Here is a 19427-nt window from a genome sequence, read left to right as displayed (position 1 = left end):
AATAAATTAGGGTAAATGCATTTAGACTAATTATTGCTTCATAGAAATAATCAAAAATTATTCTTTTGTATAATCTTTTGTAAGTTTCGCTTGTGCATTAAAATGATTTCATTGGCAAGATTTTTCTTATCTTACTATTTTTAATTGGTACATTTTCTGTTAAATGAGGTTCCACAGTAAAATCGTCTAGAATTTTAGAATTAGATGAGAATTAATTAGAATTAGAGGTCACCTAGTCTAACTTACCTGTGTGTCCAAGAATCCTTTCCCAAAGTCTGCAAAGTACCTGTAGTCTGCAAAGTAGCCATTCATTCTCCTTTGAAACGTTTTGTAATGAGAAGTACATGTCTTTGTTCATTTCATTTTTGGATGGTTCTATTCAACATAATCAATACTGTCAGGTCAAACTTTGTTTGTGCCCAGAGAAATTTTTGCTTCTCAAAATTCTGAGTCTTTCCAACTGTCTGATTGTTAGCTAATTAATTACCAAGATTATGAGAACTACTTGGAGTTCTGTCCTTTCACCATAAATCATGTCCTAGGAATTTAGTTGTCATTTTCTAACTCGCCATCTAGGACACATCTCTTCCCACAGCTTGCTGATTCCACTCCCGTTCTAGAACACAACAGGTGTTCAACAAACATAGATGACTGAATATAATTTCTGTCTAGACTGCTGCTCTTAAAAAAGAGGGTCTCGGTCTTTGAGTGACTTCAGATTGTGCATCCTTCAATACCTAAGGATTTGAGGACCTGGGTCTACAGAGCCAAGGCAGACTTGGAGATGAGGAATGTCACAGATCTTTCTTACACCAGACTAAGTAAAGATCCACTGGAATGATAAATAGGAGCATAGGCATCATGGCAAAACTGATTCTCTTTGATCATGAGGGTAACCCCTTATTTTTGTTTTCGTACACAGTGGAACACTTGGAGGTAGTAAACAGTGGTATATAAAAGATTCTCAGAAATTCCTCATATATTCTAATTCTAGGTGAGATCTTTGATCAATTAAATAAAAGTCCTAAGAATTATTACCACTCTTGATTCAGACATAAAGCATTATAAAATTTTATAAGATTCGTTTCTTACTGCTGAAACTTATCTTCTATACTAGAAAGAGAATAAATATAAGAATAATGGCTTTTTTTAAAGTTTTTGATCTGTATTATTTGAATTCTGGAATTCTTTATAAGCATTAGAACTTTGTCTCTGTGTAGTGTATTTGTTAGTCTGCTTTTGCAGGAGCTGTAAATAATGTTGACTAGATATGTCTTTTCTGGCATTAAAAATGATTAATGTGAACTAGAGCTCTAGGTTGTCCAGAAGGTTATATATTATAACTCTCAAGCACATTCTGATAGAGTGCTGGATGGCAGGAAAGAGAATACTTTATGATATGCTCCTCAACAAACAGTCTGGGATTTTTTACTTTTGACATTTACTATAATGAAAAGCTAAAGATTGTTTTGGGGTCCATAGGAAACACATATTGGAAATTTCACCTGTAAGGCTAGAGTTGATGTTTGGGATTTATAGGCTTAAGATTTTCATCCCTTTTCTATAGTACAACATGGGCTGTCCCAGGTGGCGCAGCAGTAAAGAATCCGCCTGCCAATGTGAAAAACGTGGATTCTCCATGGGGTTCCCAAAGAGTTGGACATGACTGAGTGAGCATTCACACACACATAGTATAGTACACAATTAGTAGTCAGCTTCCTCTTTTGACTCTTAAAGGAAGTGTTCCTGTATTTTAGTTAGTTGCACACTCTGAAAATTATATATCATATTTGGAATGCAGAGTGGAGCCAATCCAAATTAACCTTGGATGGTGACTTCATACACATCACCTGGGCCAAGACATATAATTCAGTGATTTCATTTTGGTAGTTGACAGCCCTTTACGCCTGTAAGTGGAAAATGGATATTTCTTGCTGTGGGTCCAAGTCTAGAGGACTCCTCCCTGATTTTCTCCATCCTGAAGTCTCTTCTACATTGGAATTTAGCTTTCCAAACTTTGGGGGGAGGGGGTTATAATTATTTGAGTGGTTATGGACGCTTTAGAAAATTTAACAAAAAACACAGGCATTTTTTAGCTACTTTAGCCTAAATGATCATGTTTTACATCTTAACACTCTGACTCTGTGGATATAATAACAAACGTATCTAATCTTTTATTTTTTAGCTTGTATTCCTTTTAACCTTTTTTTTTTCTTGGGCCTATTTGAAGTCCTGTTGTTCTTTTGTATGTTTTTAAAAAAGCTCTTTTTGGAAATATAATGAAAAATTAATAAAACATGAAAGCACTTTAATAATTTTATTAAAGTATAAATATCAACCAGGTAAGGAAATAGAAAATTGTCAGCAAACCACCTAACTTCTCAGTCACAAAACCCTTTTCAACAGGAATATCCTGACTTTTAGTTATTTTGTTGCTCTTCTTTTTAATTTTGCCACCTCTATATTTACCCCTGGGCTTCCCTGGTGGCTCAGTGGTAAAGAATCTGCCTACCATTGCAGGAGACACAGGTTCAATCCCTGGGTCAGGAAGATCCCCTAGAAAAGGAAATGACAGCACACTCCAGTATCTTGCCTGGAAAATCCCAGGGACAGAGGAGCCCGGTGGGCTGCGGTCCATGGGGTCGCAAAGAGTTGGACACAACTGAGCATGAACTGAGCACGCAAGCATGTTTACCCCTAGAATATCGTAGTTACTGTTTGTTTTAGGAAGTTTTACATATGGACAATTATTATGTTCTTGTTTTGTTTCTCAACATTATGCTCGTATGTTGTCCATGTTGCTACTGATGCCAATAGTTCATTTATTTTCACTGTTGTATTATATCCCATTGTATGACTATACCACAGTTGGCTTATTTGCTACATTTTGATCAAAGTTTTTTTAACATTGCCAAAGATAACTTTTTATTTTCTTTTATCTGCCATGGACCAGTTTTCTTTCCCTAAGTTTATTACTTGGAAATTATTCAGAAATTTAAATGGGCATTGCAGTCAGTAATCAGGGCTTCTTAATATCTGTTACTGTTCTTTCAAGAACCTCAGTCTATAATTTATTCTAAATATTTCATATATAATTTATGTCTCTCCATCAGTAAAGTTAATTAAATAAATTCAGCAAATATTTGAGCATCTCCTATGTGTCAAGCACTGTGGCTGAAGTACTTTAGTAAACATACACTGCTTATATATTTAAAAAATAAACAGATATATGTGTTTGTTTAAAAGAAACCATAGTACAAAGAGGTATAAAATGAAAATTTTGGCTGTTCCCTCAGTCATATATCCAGCATTACATTTCTTGACTGTTCTTTTATTTAAAAATGTAATAATCTTATATATCTGTAGACTTAAAAAAATTACACAGTGGAGATCTTGTTGTATGACTTTTGCACTTTGCATCTTAATAATCTATCTTGAATATTTCATTGAAAGTTAGCATTTTTAAGTTAGGGAACTGCTAGAAGCTTAAATTAATAGAACTGAAAATACAAACAGTACTTTGTTCCAGATTAATTTATTATAGAAGCAAGAATAATGGGGGGAAATATGCTTTTGACTTATTAGAAATGAGATTTATTTATAGGACATGATAAACTTTTACCTATGGGAAATCATAACTTTAAATTGTTAAATATCTATGTGGTTTTTTCTGTAGGCATTGCTGGAGACGATGCTTGGTGTGAAAGTGGTTATAACAGGTGATGCATTTGTTCCTGGAGAAAGGAGTGTCATTATCATGAATCATCGGACAAGAATGGACTGGATGTTCCTATGGAATTGTCTGATGAGATACAGCTACCTCAGATTACAGAAAATTTGTCTGAAAGCCAGTCTCAAAAGTGTTCCTGGATTTGGTAGGTTTACATAAATTCTTTTAAGTTGTTCATTTATTTTATATGTGATGTACTCAAAAACTACAGAATAACTTACTAAATTCCACTTAAGTACTAAAGCCATTTACATTTTTTTACAGTCTATGGACTGTAGACTGGCAGGCTACAGTCCATGCGGTTGCAAAGAGTCAGACATGACTGAAGGGACTTACAGGCATGATATTCCAGGATAATCCCTCCATCTTAAAAGATTTAAGTTAATCATATCTACAAAGTGTTTTGTTTTGTTTTGTTTTTTCCTTTTCTGCTTAGGTAATGTTTACAGGTTCAAATGATTAATACCTTATGTGGGTATCTTTTGAGAGGGTCATTATATAGCCAAGGTATTTGTTAATCTATGTATTGCAGGTGAAGAGATTAATTACTTAAAGTCACAAAGTTAGAATTAACTTTTTATATATATGTTTCCCATCTGTGTACCACCTTTTGGAAGAAAGTAATATTCTGTGTTTATGTGGATTTGTTATACAGGCAAGTTTAGGGATTTTTTTTTTTTCTAAAAGACTTGTTATTTTGAGATAATTGTAGAATTACATGCAATTTTAAGAAATAATACAAAAATTTCCCCATGTCCCCTTTATACAGTTTTTCCCAATGTACAGTATTACAACCAGAATGTTGACATTGATACAACCAAGAAGCTGAACAGCTTCCCCACACGGATTCCTTATATGGTCCTTTGATAGCTTCACATCCCCTTCTCTGACCTCTGGCTATCACTAATGTGTTCTCAATTTCTATAATTCTGTCACTGCAAGAGTGTTACTTAAATGGAATTATACAGTGGGTAGCCTTTGGCGATTTATCTTTTTTTTACTTAGCATGATTCCCTGGACATTCATCCAAGTTGTTTTATGTATCAGTAGTTTATTCTTTTTTCTTGCTTAGTATTTCTCTATAGTCTTCAGTCGGACAAGGCAATGGCATCCCATTCCAGTACTCTTGCCTGGAAAATCCCATGGACGGAGGAGCCTGGTGGGCTGCTGTCCGTGGGGTCGCTAAGAGTCGGATATGACTGAGCAACTTCACTTTCACTTTTCACTTTCATGCATTAGAGAAGGAAATGGCAACCCACTCCAGTGTTCTTGCCTGGAGAATCCCAGGGACGGAGGAGCCTGATGGGCTGCCGTCTGTGGGGTCGCACAGAGTCGGACACGACTGAAGCGACTTAGCAGCAGTAGCAGCAGCAGCAGCCAAAGACAATCACCAGTTTTTCTTTTTCCTTAGGGGATAATAGATTATTTTAATCTCTTTTTTGGAAACATCTTATGTTGAAAGAGAATAAACTATTCTTAAGGAAGTATATATGGTCCCAGAAGGACAAAAATTTGAAGGATATGAATTAATAGTTCAGTAACTTCTTATTTCATGCCATACTTGTGGTAATTTAGACCAGAAACTGGTCTGTGCTGATAAGATACTTGAAAGGACCTGATTCCCTCACATGCATCTAATAAATAGTAATGAATACCCTTTGGTTCCAAGCAGTATACTAGGTGCCATTGTTTTCTGAACTTACCTAATCTATCATTTTTAAATTCCTAGAAATGTTTACTTTCCAAAGTTAGAAACGCAATGTGTTCATTGAGTGGTGGATAAGTATGGATATTTCAGCATTGCTTAATTGCCCTTCACTCCTTGATGTGAAGAAGGGGTAAGGAACAGACGAAATGTATTCAAACCTATTGTTCACATGTGAGTGGATGAAGCACCCACTAAATTCCCTGACAGCCTCATCCATTACATCTGTACTTCTTTGGTTCCTATGTAATATTTCTTATTTGAATTCTTTGCTCTCTAAACCATGTCCCTATCAATAGTGTACTGAAACTGTGTAGGATTTTGACAGCAAAGGGCAGGCATTGTCCTCAGAACAGACTGGTAAGAAATATTGCCTGTTTGTGTTTTACTTGTCTTCATGCTTATAGTTTTGTCTTTGTCACATAACAGTATTATAGTGTCAGTATAGTCAGACTAGTTAACTCATTGTTGCCCCAGGAGATTTTCACAGAAACTAAATGCCCATGGCTGGCAATTTGTTATGTAAATAAATATTGAAACATCTCCAATCAATAACATTCAGGTAACAAAAGACATATTAATACATCTCTGTTCAATAATACATTAAATGTCAACTGACTTTCCCTCGAGCAAACATCTCCATAGAACCAGCAGAAAGCTGCAACATTTTACGACATAGCGCCAAAATTCATATAACAGCCTATCGACAGTACCTTACTCGTAGAAGCTGTCACTGTCCTTAAAGAGACTAGGGGAGGAAGCATACACATCACCTCTTGATGGTAGAAATATCAAAGGTTTTTCAGTGTTTTAAAAACTGCCACATTCATCAAGAATGATAATGTCTTGTTTATCATTCCTTATTCTACATAAATATATTAACAGAATATTAATATTACGTGAATGAGCTTGAAAATGTATGTGAAATTAACACGTTACATTGAGAAAAATAGAAATGAAAAAGAAAAATTAAAACAGTTTTGTGTTTAATAGATTGAATCCATAATAAAAAGCCTTCCCAGAATGGTTTCTGGAGGACAGTGGCAGCTGCCTGATTTTCCTTATCCTTAAAAAAAAAATTCATCCAATCAACAAACAGAAAATATAACCACATATCACTCATCTCTTCAGCATGATCAGGAGACAAAGAAGGCATTTAGAAGTATGGTATTAAGTAGAGAAATAAAAAGTCTACGTTCTCCCATCCATCATTGCAAACCTTTGGGTTTTAAGAGTGAAGAAAGGCTTAAGAGTAAAGGCATTGACAACTTAGAAGAAGCACAGACAAAAGCATCCCCAGAAAGATTCCCGTCTAATGCTAAATGCCAAAATACCAACTAAACACAGGTCAGGACATAGTAGCTCATAGCACAAAACATAGGAAAGTGATTAGAAAGAGTGAGACCTGAAGATGCCTCAGAGAAGCATTGCTTCTGAGGGAGAATCAGATATATAGAGATGGGATAAACTTCCCTTGAAAGTGTGGCAGTGAAGGAAAAGGAAATTGAAGATCTGGCAGGAATAAAAAGAGAAACATGAAATAAAAATCTTTGCTCATCGCACGCAAATTATGCACCCAAACTCCATAACCATAAAAAAAACTTAAGTAGAGGGGAGAACTGAAAAACCAAAAAGTCAAAAAACATACACCATAACACAGCACTCTAAATGGACTGAATTATTAAATAAGCATTTGACAATTTTGTTTAAAAAAAAAAAAAACTTTTGAGAAATACAATGAATAGTAATGAACAAAAAAATTAGAAATATGTCAACTGAATTCAAGCAAAAAAAAAAAGAAAATTAAAAAAGGCAAAACCAGAAATAAAGAGTGAATTATGAAATATCCAAGAAGAAATAGAGTAAAATGACTCAGTGGTGAAAAGCTGGAAGCATGTCCTCTAAGATCAGGAACGAAACAAGGATGTCCACTCTCACCACTTTCTTTTGGCCATGCCACACAGCTTGTGGGATCTTGGTTCCCTGTCCAGGGACTTGAACCCGGCAGTGAAAATGCTGAATCCTAACCACTGGACCCCCATGGAATTCCCATTCTCTTGCCACTTCTATTCAACATAGTTTTGAACGTCCTAGCCACAACAGTCAAACAAGTAAATAAAAGGAATCAGAACTGGAAAAGAAGTAGTAAAACTGTCACTCCTTGCAGATGATATGATACTACATAAAGAAAAAAATCCTAAAGATGCTACCAGAAAGCCACTAGAGCTCATCGGTGAATTTGGTAAGGTTGCAGGTTACAAAGTTAATACACAGAAATCTCTTGAATTTCTACATATAACAACAAAAGATCAGAAAGAAAAATTAATGAAACAATTCCATTTATCATCATATGAGAATACTAAGTACCTAGAAATAAGCCTATTTAATGAGGCAAAGGATTTCTACTCTGAAAAGTGCAAGATGCTGATGAAAGGAATCAAAGATGACACAAACAGATGGAACGATATACCATGTTCTTGAACTGGAAGAATCAATATTGTCAAAATGACTGTTCTACCCAAGGTAATCTACAGATTCAATGCAGTCCCAATGGCATTTATCACAGAGCTAGAACAAAAAAGTTTTAGATTTGTATGGAAATACACAGGACCTTGAATAGCCAAAACAATCTGAGGAAGAAAAACAGATGGAGGAATCAGGCTCCCTTACCTCGGAATATACTGCAAAGCTACAAAAACAGAAATACAGATCAGTGGAACAGGATAGAAAGCCTAGAAATAATCCCACACAGCTGTGGTCAATTAGTCAATGACAAAGGAGATAAGACTACACAATGAAGGAAAGACAGTCTCTTCAATAATCAGTGCTGAGGAAACTGAACAGCTTCATGTAAAAGAATGAAATTAGAACATTCTCTTAACACCATACTCAAAAATAAACTCAGGATGGATCGAGGACCTAAATGTAAGGCCAGACACTATAAAATTCTTATAGGAAAATATAGAAAGAACACTCTTTGACATAATTTGCAGCAGGATTTTTTTCAGTCCATCTATTAATTGAAATTTTAAAAACTAAATGAAACCTCATTAAACTTTTTTTGTATAGCAAAGGAACCCATAAACAAAACGACAGCCCATAGAATGGGAGAAAATATTTGCAAAGGAAGTCACCAACAAGATTAACCTCAAAAATATACAGTTTATGTAGTCAAAATAAAAACAACCCAATCAAAAAAAAAAGGGCAGAAGATCTAAACAGACATTTCTCCAAAGAAGACATGTAGATGGTGAAGAGGCACATGAAAAGATGTTCAACATCACTAATTATTAGAGAAATGCAAATCAAAACTACAGTGGGGTATTACTTGACACCTGTCAGAATGGCCATCATCAAAAACTCTACAAACAATAAATGCTGAAGAGACTAGAGAAAAGGGAACCCTTCTATACTGTTGATGGGAATGTAAATTGGTATAACCACTATGGAGAACAGTATGCTGCTGCTAAGTCACTTCAGTTGTGTCCAACTCTGTGCGACCCCATGGACTGCAGCCTACCAGGCTTCTCCGTCCATGGGATTCTCCAGGCAAGAACACTGGAGTGCCATTTCCTTCTCCAGTGCATGAAAGTGGAAAGTGAAAGTGAAGTCACTTAGTCAACACATATGCTACTTCTACCCATTTCCCTTGTTCCTTACAGAACCAGTCTAATTGTAGAACAGTATTATACTTAAGAGACCATCCAACTGGCCACCGTTCGCCATCCTCCAATGGATACTGTGGCCATTGGAGAAGGAGCCCAATGGAGAAGGATACAATGGAGAACAGTATAGAGGTCCTTAAAGAACTAAAAATAGAACTACCATATGATCCAGCAGTTCCACTCTTTGGCATGTATCTAGAGAAGACCATAATCCAAAAAGATACATGCACCCCACTGTTCAATGCAGCACTATATATAATAGCTAAGACATGGAAGCAACTTAAATGTCCATCAACAGAAGAATGAAAGAAGAAGAAGTGGTACATATATAAAATGGAATATTACTCAGACATAAAAAATAATGAAATAATGCCATTTGCAGCAACATGGATGGACCCAGAGATTATCATACTCAGTCAATACAAATATCATATCACTTATATGTGGAATCTAATGTTTTTTTTAAAAGATAAAATGAACTTATTTACATAACAGAAACAGACTTACAGATATCAAAAACAAACTTATGGTTACCAAAGGGGAAATGTGGGAGGCAGGGCAGAATAAATCAGGAGCCTTGGATTAACATATACAAACTATATAAGATAACCAACAAGGACCTCCTTTAGCACAGAGAACTGTTTAATATTTTGTGATAAACTACATGAGACAAGAATCTGAAAAAGAATGAACATATGTATAACTGAATCACTTTGGTGCACACCTGAAACTAATAACAACATTGTAAATAAACTATATTCCAACAAAATTTTTAAAAAAGAATGAAAAGGAGGAACAAGAAAAAAAAAGTCAGAGGAAGTAGTTGAAATGAACGATAGTCATAGTTATTCTAACATCTATATAACTGGAGCCTCTAAAGAGTCAATCAAAACAATGTAAATATTTTAAATATTACAAGGGTTATATTTTAAAGTATTACCAAGAGAAATCTTGGGCATAAAAGATGACTGGAGAGGCACTTCCAGCATGACAGCATGAGGAGCTGTCTATACCCACTTCCCAGTGAAACTGGAAAATCTAAAGTAGCAGTCATTTAAAGTCTCTGGAAATGGTCCAGAAGGCATACAGAAAATGAAAATACATTTATTCAAGAAAATTTATACCACGATTTGTCAAGAACGAGAATCTGTGTTTTTTAAAACAAGACACAGTACTGGGGTCCAACCCTGGTAGGATCCAGGAATTCCCTCAGGAGGATGGCGTCGGCGATAAGGAAAGTAAAAGGGGAGAGAAAGAGGCTTGATCTTCCTTGGTTTACACAGAAAGCTAATAAAGCTCCTGACTTGGAACTTGCTCTGTTCACGGAGGCCGCAGGCGCCCTCTTGGTGGGGTGAGGACACAGGATGCCCTCTCCCTGGTGAAGATGCAGGGCTCCTTCCTGATCGGGTCTTAGAAGCCCAGGCAAAAAGGTGAACTCAGAGAGCCCCTGTGTCCCAAGTAGTCATCCTGAAAGAAGAAGAGAGAGAGAAAAGGAGGGAAAAGGAAAAAAGAATGACACGGGGAGACCAAGCTCTGATGAAGCCGGGTCCGTAGCTTTATTTTCAAAAGGAACTTTTATACCCTAAGTTGTACATAGAGGATAATAGGGGGTGCAGAGTCATGCAAAGTCAGCAGTCCTTGACCCTTATCAAGACCAGGGTTTCTTTCTGCAAACCTATCATATACAAATGCTTTAGGTGATTTACATCATCTTCTTGCCAGAAGGCCTGTTAACATTTTATGACTCTCTGTTCTGATAAAGGTTAGTTAACCAGAAAACTTATTTTCTCTAAAAGTAATTTTTCTAAAGTTTGGTGCCACTCTCCAAAAGCACTAGATAAATTTGCATTCCTATAGGGCAAAGGTGCAGTGGGCTGTAGCAAGGAAAGAATTTACTACCTCAAGGGTCTAAAGTTGTTAACACCAAGGCCACTACTTATTTTTTCTATATACCAACTATATTAATTAATATATTCCCAGGGACACAGTGGGTAAGGGATATGGAACTTGGCAGCAAGCATTGGCTCAACAATGAAATCCTTCACCAGTTCCATTCTAATAATTCTTAAATCCTCAAAAGGCTCTATATTGTTTGAATATGTTAAGCTTTCCTTGCCTCTCATGGTTGGGAGGCTGTAAACAATCATATGCGTAGCTGTAGGATTCCGGATAAACCTGTCATGCAAGTTAGAAAGCCATCTGAGGGGTTTGGATTGAAACACTCGTATTGTGCCCAGGAGGCTTATTAACTAGAACTCTAAGTTGATTTCCTTCAGAGAAAGGTGATTGGGGATAGCCCCACGTTAATGTCAGAGGAGTTGGTGAAAGTTGTAAAACAGTAAAACAGACAGATCTGGTTTTGGGGTAGATGCCCAAGCAGGTCCAGGGGGTCCCTCGAGTCCTGATTTGCCTTGCCTGTCAGGCCTCTCCCGCATGACCTTGTCATGGGTGGGATCTCCTGTGCTGGCTCCCTGCATCACACTCATTTTCTCCCACCTCCCAGTTCAGCCTGACAGAAACTCTGTCCCATACTGGTGCAGCCAGGAACACAGGGTGACCCACAGTCAGGAGAAATCTGAGGTTCTCCCTCAGGAGTACAGGATTTGAACCCCACATTTAGCTCCCCAGTTTTAACACTGGCACCTGAGAGAGGAGTCTTCAAAACATCTAACTTTGAAAACCAATAGTTTTACATCTGTGAGACTCATATAGGAAACTAAACCTATATAAAATAGGATAGCAAAACAATTTTTAAAGGGCTCTTGCATACTTGTGTTCCTATACTCCTGGATCCAGTGCAAAGGCAGCTGAATAGAAAGCACCCAGTCTTGCTGTGAAAGAGGGCTTATCTGAAAGATTTGCTTGTCTTCCTTGCTGTAGCCAGAGGGGCGGGGTTCTAATAAAACACACATCTAAGGGCACACATCTAATCCTCTCCAGAGACCTTGGAGGGTGGGTATATCGTTCACATACTACCTCTGGTCACCAGTGTCTCTGAGAAGGAAGCTTATATACTCTGGAACTCTGACTTTATGGCTGTTACCCAGAGAATACATCCCTTGGGAGTCTGGCTCTTGTAACCAGGGGTTTGTGTTCAGGGGGTAGGGGGTGGGGACAATGGGATGGTAGCAACCAAAGAAGAAACAGTTCTTAGCTAACCATTGCTCTAGGGCTTAGTGTGGAGGGAGCAGGAAGAAGAGCCCATCTCCAAGTCTTCTTCTAAAAGAAGAGAAGTATATTTGCATAATTTAAAAGCTGCTGTCTGAGGGTGTGACTTCCAATTGGCCTGAATCAAGGTGTTGAGATCCTCTCTATTGGCACATCTGTCCTCAACTACTGGGAGCCACTAAGAATAAAGTAGGTAGGCTGCTTGGACAATCACAGAAGGTGAGACAACCAAGAACTAGAGTATGGTTGAATGGTAAGGTTTATCTCCTATACGAGGACACTCCTTCAAGACTGAGAGAGGTAGGTGTTTTATCTAATGCATAAAAATGAACACAGTCAAGGAAAATGAAGAGACAGAAGAATATATTCCAAATGACAGAACAAAATAAAACCTTAGAAAAAGACCTAAATGAACTGGAGAGGAGTGATTTACCTGGTGGTAAAGAGTTCAAAACAGTAGTCCTAGAGATGCTCATTGAGCTCAGGAGAACAATACATGAGAAGTCTAACAGAGATAGAAGATATAAGAAAGAACTCACAGTGCTGGAGAACTCAATAACCGAACTGAAAACATAGGAGTTTAACAGTTTAGATAAAGCAGTAGAAAAGGTCAGTGAACTTGAAGATGGAGCCATACAATTTTCCAATCAAGGCAGCAAACAGAAAAAAAGATTGAAGATAACTTAAGGGAATTATCCCTGGAGATTCCCATGGACAGCCCTAGCAGGCTACAGGTTATGCAGTTGCAAAGAGTCAGACACAACTGAGCAACTAACACTACTACTTCTACCAAGGGGATTATGGGAAATATCAAGAGGCCTTACGCTTGCATTACAGGGGTCCCAGAAGGAGAAGAGAAAAGGGAAAGGGGAGAAAACTGATTTGAAGAAACAGTGGCTAAAAACTGCCCCAACCTGGGGAAGGGAAGGAAACAGTAGATGAACTTAGAGAGACTCATGTCAAGACACATAATTAAAATGTTGAAATCTAAAGACATGGAGAGAATTTTAAAAGCATCAAGTGCAAAACATGTTATGTACAAGGGAATTCCCATAAGATCATCAGCTTATTTTTCAGAAGCACCTTTGCACACCAGAAGGGAGTGACATGCTATATTCAAAGTGCTGAAATTTAAAAACTGCCAAACAAGAAGACTGTATCTGACAAAATATCTCCTTCAGAATTGAAGTAGAGATACAGATAAGCAAAAGCTCAAGGAGTCCATCACCTCTAGGCTGGCCTTACAAAGAAATGTTAAAGGGACTTCTTTAGGCTGAAAAGAAAAGGTGCTAAGTACAGGGAAACAATAAATATCCTTGGTAAATATAAATATATAGTAAAATCTAAAATAATCTAATGTTGTAAGGTTTGTGAATTAACTACTTCTAAAGCTAAAATAAATTTTAAGACAGAAGTATTAACAATAATTATACCTAAAATAATTAAGGGATACAGAAGATAAAATGATGTAAATTGTGACCTCAGAAACAAAATATGGAGTAGTAAAAATGTATAGCCTTGGAATGTGTTCCAAATTAAGTTGTTATTAACTTAAAACAATACTATTTTATGTCTCATGGAAACCATAAAGCGAAAATCTATAGTGGATGCACAAATGATCAAGAATAAGGAATCTAAGCCCACCACTACGGAAAATCACAAAGGAATAAAGCAAGAGAGAAAGAAAGGAACAAAAGAATTCTAAAACAGCCACAAAGCAATCAAATAGCAGTAAGTACATAGCTATCAGTAATTAAAAGATATTCCATGCAATAGAAATAAAAAGAAAGCTGAGTTAGCTGTATTTCATATCAGACAAAATAGGCTTTAAGACAGTCTTTGATAAAAGACAGAGTCATTATATAATGATGAAGGGGTCAGTCCAACAACAGGATATAACATATGTAAATATTTATGGATCCAACATAGGAACACCTAAATGTATAAAAAAATATTAAGAGACCTAAGTGAGAAATAGCAGTACATTAACAGTAGATGATTTTCATCAATGGGTGGTCATCCAGACAGAAAATTAATAAGGAAACATTGGCCATAAGTCCAATTGGTCTAATATAGTTTAATAGACTTATATAAAACATTCCAAATTCCATGGACTGTGCAGTCCATCGGTCACAAAGAGCCGGACATGACTGAGCGACTTTCACACACACACACACCATTCAAAAGCAATAAAATACACACTTCTCTCATTTTCCCATGGAATATTCTCCACAATAGATCATATGTTAGGCTGCAAAACAAGTTTTATTACATTTAAGAAGATTGAAATCATGTCAAAACAAGTTTTATTATACTTAAGAAAATTGAAATCACATCAAGGAAACTTTTTCAATCGTAGTGTTATGAAACTAGAAATAAATTATTTGAATTTTCCAGTTATTTTCTTATATGTGGAAATTAAATAATGTACTACTGAACAACCAATGGGTCAAAGAAGAAATCAAAAGAGAAATTTAAAAATACCTTGAAACAAATGGAAATACAACACACCAAAACTTATGGGATGCATTAAAAGTAACTCTAAGAGGGGAGTTCAATAAGCAACCTATCTTTACACCTCAGGGAATTGGGGGAAAAAAAAGACCAAATGAAGCCCAAAGTTAGAAGGAAGGAAATAAGTTAGAAGGCAGGAAAGAAAGAAATGGAAGAAAGACTAAAAAGACAACAAAAAAGATCAGTAAAATTAAGTTGGTCTTTTGAAAAGACAAAATTGACAAAGCTTTAGCTAGACTCACCAAGAAAAAGAGGACACAAATCAGAAATGAAAGCGAATAGGTACAACTGATACCACAGAAATACAAGAAATCACGAGAGACTGCTATGAATAATTATTATATGTCAACAAGTTGGACAAGCTAAAAGAAATGGATGAACTCCTAGAAACACATGACTTAGTAAGACTGAATCATAAAGAAACAGAAAGACTGTACAGAGACACCACTAGTAAGGAGATTGAATCAGTAATCATAACCCCCCACAACAAACAGAAGTCTAGATGACTTCAGTGGTGAATTCCTACCCAATATTTAAAAAAAAAAAAAAAAATGCTAATCCTTCTCAATCTATTCCAAGAAATTAGAAGAAAAGGGAACACATCTAAAGTCATTTTATGAGGCCAGCGTTACCTCAATACCAAAACCAAAGATGCCACAAAAGAAAATTATAGGCCAGTATCCCCAATGAACATAGATGTAAAATTCCTGGACAAAATATTAGCAAACAAAATTCAGCAATACACTAAAAGGATAATGCATTATGATCAAGTGAGATTTATCCTAGGGATACAAAAATGATTTGACATCTGTAAACCAATCAGTGAGATATACCACACTGGCAAAAGGAAGGATAAAAATTATCTTATCATCTCAATACATGCAATAGATGCAATAACAAGAAAAACATTTGTCAAAATTTAACATACATCAGTGATTAAAACTCCCAATATGATGGATATAGAGGAAATGTATTTCAGTGCATTAAAGGCCATAGATGACAAGCCCATAGCTAACATCAGCCTTAATAGTAATGAAAATTTCTAAGTTCAGGAATAAGACAAGGATGCCCATACTGTCCATTTTTATTCAACATTATATTGGAAGTTCTAGCCAGAGCAATTAGGCAAAATTAGATAGATAGCATCCAGATTGGAAAAAAGTAAAACCATCACTATTTGCAAATATCATATTACATATAGAAAACTCTTTTAAGGCTCCAGCAAAAACTGTTAGGATACGTGAATTCAGTGGGGCTGCACAATACATAATTAATATACAAAAATCTGTTGCATCACTATGTACTAATAACAAATTAATCAGAAAGAGAAACTAAGAATATTACCCCATTTACAATTCCATCAAAGAGTAAAGTAGGAATAAATCTAACCAAGAAGGTGAAATACTGAAAATTATACAATATTGATGAAAGAAGTTGAAGAAGACAGATAAGTGTAAGGATATTTTATGCTTGTGGATTGAAAGCATGGTTTTCAATTTGAAAGGTTTTCAACTTGAAATTGTTTCAAAAACAATTTCGTAGTTTTCATAGTTGGCATTTTTTGACAGAAATATAACAGTCCTAAAGTTTGTATGAAACTGCAAAGGCTCAGAATAGCCAAATCAATCTTGAGAAAGAAGAACAAAGCTATAGGTATAATATTCCCTGATTTTAGGCTATACTATAGAACTATAGTAATCAGAACAGCATGGCATTGGCATATAAACAGACAAATAGATCAGTACAACAGAATACAGAGCCCAGAAATAAACCCACACATATATGGTCAATTAATTTATGACAGAAGAACCAAGAGTATACAGTAAAGAAGGGATAGTCTTTTCAGTAAAAAGTGTTGTGAAAACTGGACTACTATCTACACCATATACAAAAACTAACTCAAAATGGAATGAAGACTTGAACATAAGGCCTGAAACCTTTAAGGTCCTAGAATAAAAAATAGGTGGCAAGCTCCTTGACATTAGTCGTGGTGATGATTTTTTGGATTTGGTACCAAAAGCAAAGGAAACAAAAGCAAAAATAAGTTGTACTACCTCAAACTGAAAATCTTCAGCATAAGAAAGGAAACCATCAACAAAATAAATAGGCAACCTCTGGAATGGGAGAAAAATATTTGCAAATCATATTATCTGACAAAGGGTCAATATTCAAAATATATGAAGAACTCATAGAACTCAATAGCAAAATAACAGTTCAATTAAGAAATGGGCATAGGACATAAAGGGACATTTTCCCAAAGAGATGTACAGATGGCCAACAGGTACATGAAAAGGTGTTCAACAGCAGGAATCATCTGGGAGATGCAAATCAAAAGCCATGAGATACCACATCACACCTGTTAGAATGGCTACAGTTGAAAAACTGAGAAATAATAAGTGTTGGGAGGATGTGGAGGAAAAGGAACCCTGGTGCACTGTGGATGGGAATGTACATTGATACATACATGGTGGAAAACCATACAGAGGTTCTTAAGATTAAAAATGGCACTACCATATGATCCAGTAATTCTGCTTCTGGATATTTATTGGAAGAAATCACACACACTAACTTGAAAAGATATCTCATCCCCATGATTATTGCAATGTTATTTACAATAAACAATAGATGGAAACAACTTGTGTCCATTGGTAGATGAGTGGATAAAGAAAATGGTAAATATAGACAGTGGCATATATTATTCAGGTATAAAAAAGGATATTCTGTAATTTGTATCACCTGGATAGACTTTGAGGGCATCATGCTAAGTGAAAGATAAGATAGAAGAGAATTCCATGTGATCTCACTTACATGTGCAGTCCCCCAAAATAAACAACACAAACCCAAAAAAACCTGAACTGAATATAGAGAATGGATAGTGGTTGTTAGAGGCCAGGATTTGGGGATGGGCAAAATGCATGAGGTTGGTAAGAAGGCACAAACTTCCAGTCAAAACATAAATAAGTTATGAGGATGTAATGTATAGCATGGTGACTGTAGTTAATAATATTCTACTGTATATTTGAAAGTTTCTGAGAATAGATGTTAAAAATTCTGGTCTTAAGAAAAAACTTTGTAACTACATGTGGTTATAGATGTTAACTTAGACCTACTGTGTCATCATTCCGTGAATACACATATATGGAATCATTTTGTTGCACACCTAAAACTGTTATGCCTAATGTTATTTGTCACTTATATCTCAGTTTAACAAAGTAGTAATACAGCTTTATTGGGTGATTGTGAAGATTAAATTAAATGCCAGTACAGTATTGCTGCTGCCTTTTATTTCTCTAGTTCCTTTTGGTACATCTACACTCTGACCTTTTGCCTTACAGAGATCTGTATCAGACCTCTGATTTTTCCAGTGTCTCACAGACCCACATTCTCTTTCCTTGACCACCTGATTTTTACTTCCTCCCGCTCTGCAGTGGTATAGTCATTTTTAACAATGTTAAACTGTCTCATTTTGAGCCTGTATGTATTTCGTTCTTAGCTATCCCATTTTCTTATCTCAAAAGTTACAAGCTTCTTATAGAGTGTCTTTCATATTGTGGGCCCACAAAGTATATGTAGACTTGATAGGATTTCTTGAAAAGGCAAACCATTAATGAGAACAGATTTTGGATTGAAGAAAACCCAATTTTAGAACCTTTAAAGTGAATAAGTGCAAAGTACATTAAACAAGGCAAAAGTGTAGGCAGGAAAAATAAAACAGAGTGTGTCTGCAAATGGAGTATTAAGGTTGGACTTTGCAGGAGAAAATGAAAAAAAAGAAAAAGAATGGATGTGTCTTACTGGTGAGCTCCATCCTGCTTCAGACTATGCTAGACTTAGCTTGTTGACAGTTGCCATGACCTTCAGTTCAGTTCAGTTCAGAAAAAGAATGGATTTGTCTTACAGGTGAGCTCCATCCTGCTTCAGACTATGCTAGACTTATTGTTGACAATTGCCATGACCTTAGAGTGTATTTAATGTTGCTATTTATAATCATTTCTAAATGTTTGCTTACCAGAGTTTGGAATATAATCATCTGGTTCTTTTAGTTCATTTATAAATGACTAAAGGGAAGTAATAATATCTGTATTATCCATTTGGAGAAGGGATGAGAATTTAGAATTTGGAAATTTTTTCTTACAGTATGTAAGTAACAGACGTTGTGTAAGAAACCATTAAGACTGTTTAGATTCCAGTTCAAGTAGTGAAGAGTTTTGGTAAGCTAACTAAACAGTTTAGAGTCTCCTAAGTTACGTGAAATTAGATTTTAAAGAAAAATGTCAGATAGTTAGATTTCAACTGTCTGTAATGGTGGTTTAGACCTAGATTTTCACTTTTTGCTAACTTCGTAACTACTTAGTAACAGTGAAGGAAACACTAAGCCCAGAGGTGTCATAAGAAGCCCATTCTCCCGGTGTTTTGTACCAAGGAATTCATGCGCCGTTTGGCCCACCTGGCTCACGGCTCCGTGGGTTTTTCTGTGGTCTGCTGACTGATCACACTTGACTGGCAAAGAGAGCTTGGCGCTTTTAGAAAGCACGAAAAGAGGAGTAAACATTAAAGAGATAGTGATTTAAAAAGCGTCTAGGTCATGGATTCAACTGCAAATCTACCTCACATACCTCATGGTTTCAACGTAGATTATCATTTA

At 36.1% G+C, this 19427-nt stretch overlaps 1 protein-coding gene across 6 annotated transcripts in view; it reads left to right on the top strand.

Annotated features, from left to right (window-relative positions):
- The window catches only part of LCLAT1 (lysocardiolipin acyltransferase 1), a 284186-nt gene that overhangs the window by 168153 nt on the left and 96606 nt on the right, over positions 1-19427 (top strand). For all 6 annotated transcript variants that reach the window (XM_019970479.2, XM_070798932.1, XM_070798933.1 and 3 more), the window contains one exon: positions 3677-3875. In XM_019970479.2, the coding sequence (XP_019826038.1) occupies positions 3677-3875 (199 nt within the window). The remainder of the gene's footprint in view (positions 1-3676; positions 3876-19427) is intronic.

Source organism: Bos indicus, chromosome 11, assembly GCF_029378745.1.
Source record: "Bos indicus isolate NIAB-ARS_2022 breed Sahiwal x Tharparkar chromosome 11, NIAB-ARS_B.indTharparkar_mat_pri_1.0, whole genome shotgun sequence".
In the NCBI taxonomy this organism is placed as follows: Eukaryota; Metazoa; Chordata; class Mammalia; order Artiodactyla; family Bovidae; genus Bos; species Bos indicus.
Note: the sequence above shows the minus strand (reverse complement) of the source record. Positions and strands in the feature narration are given on the sequence as shown.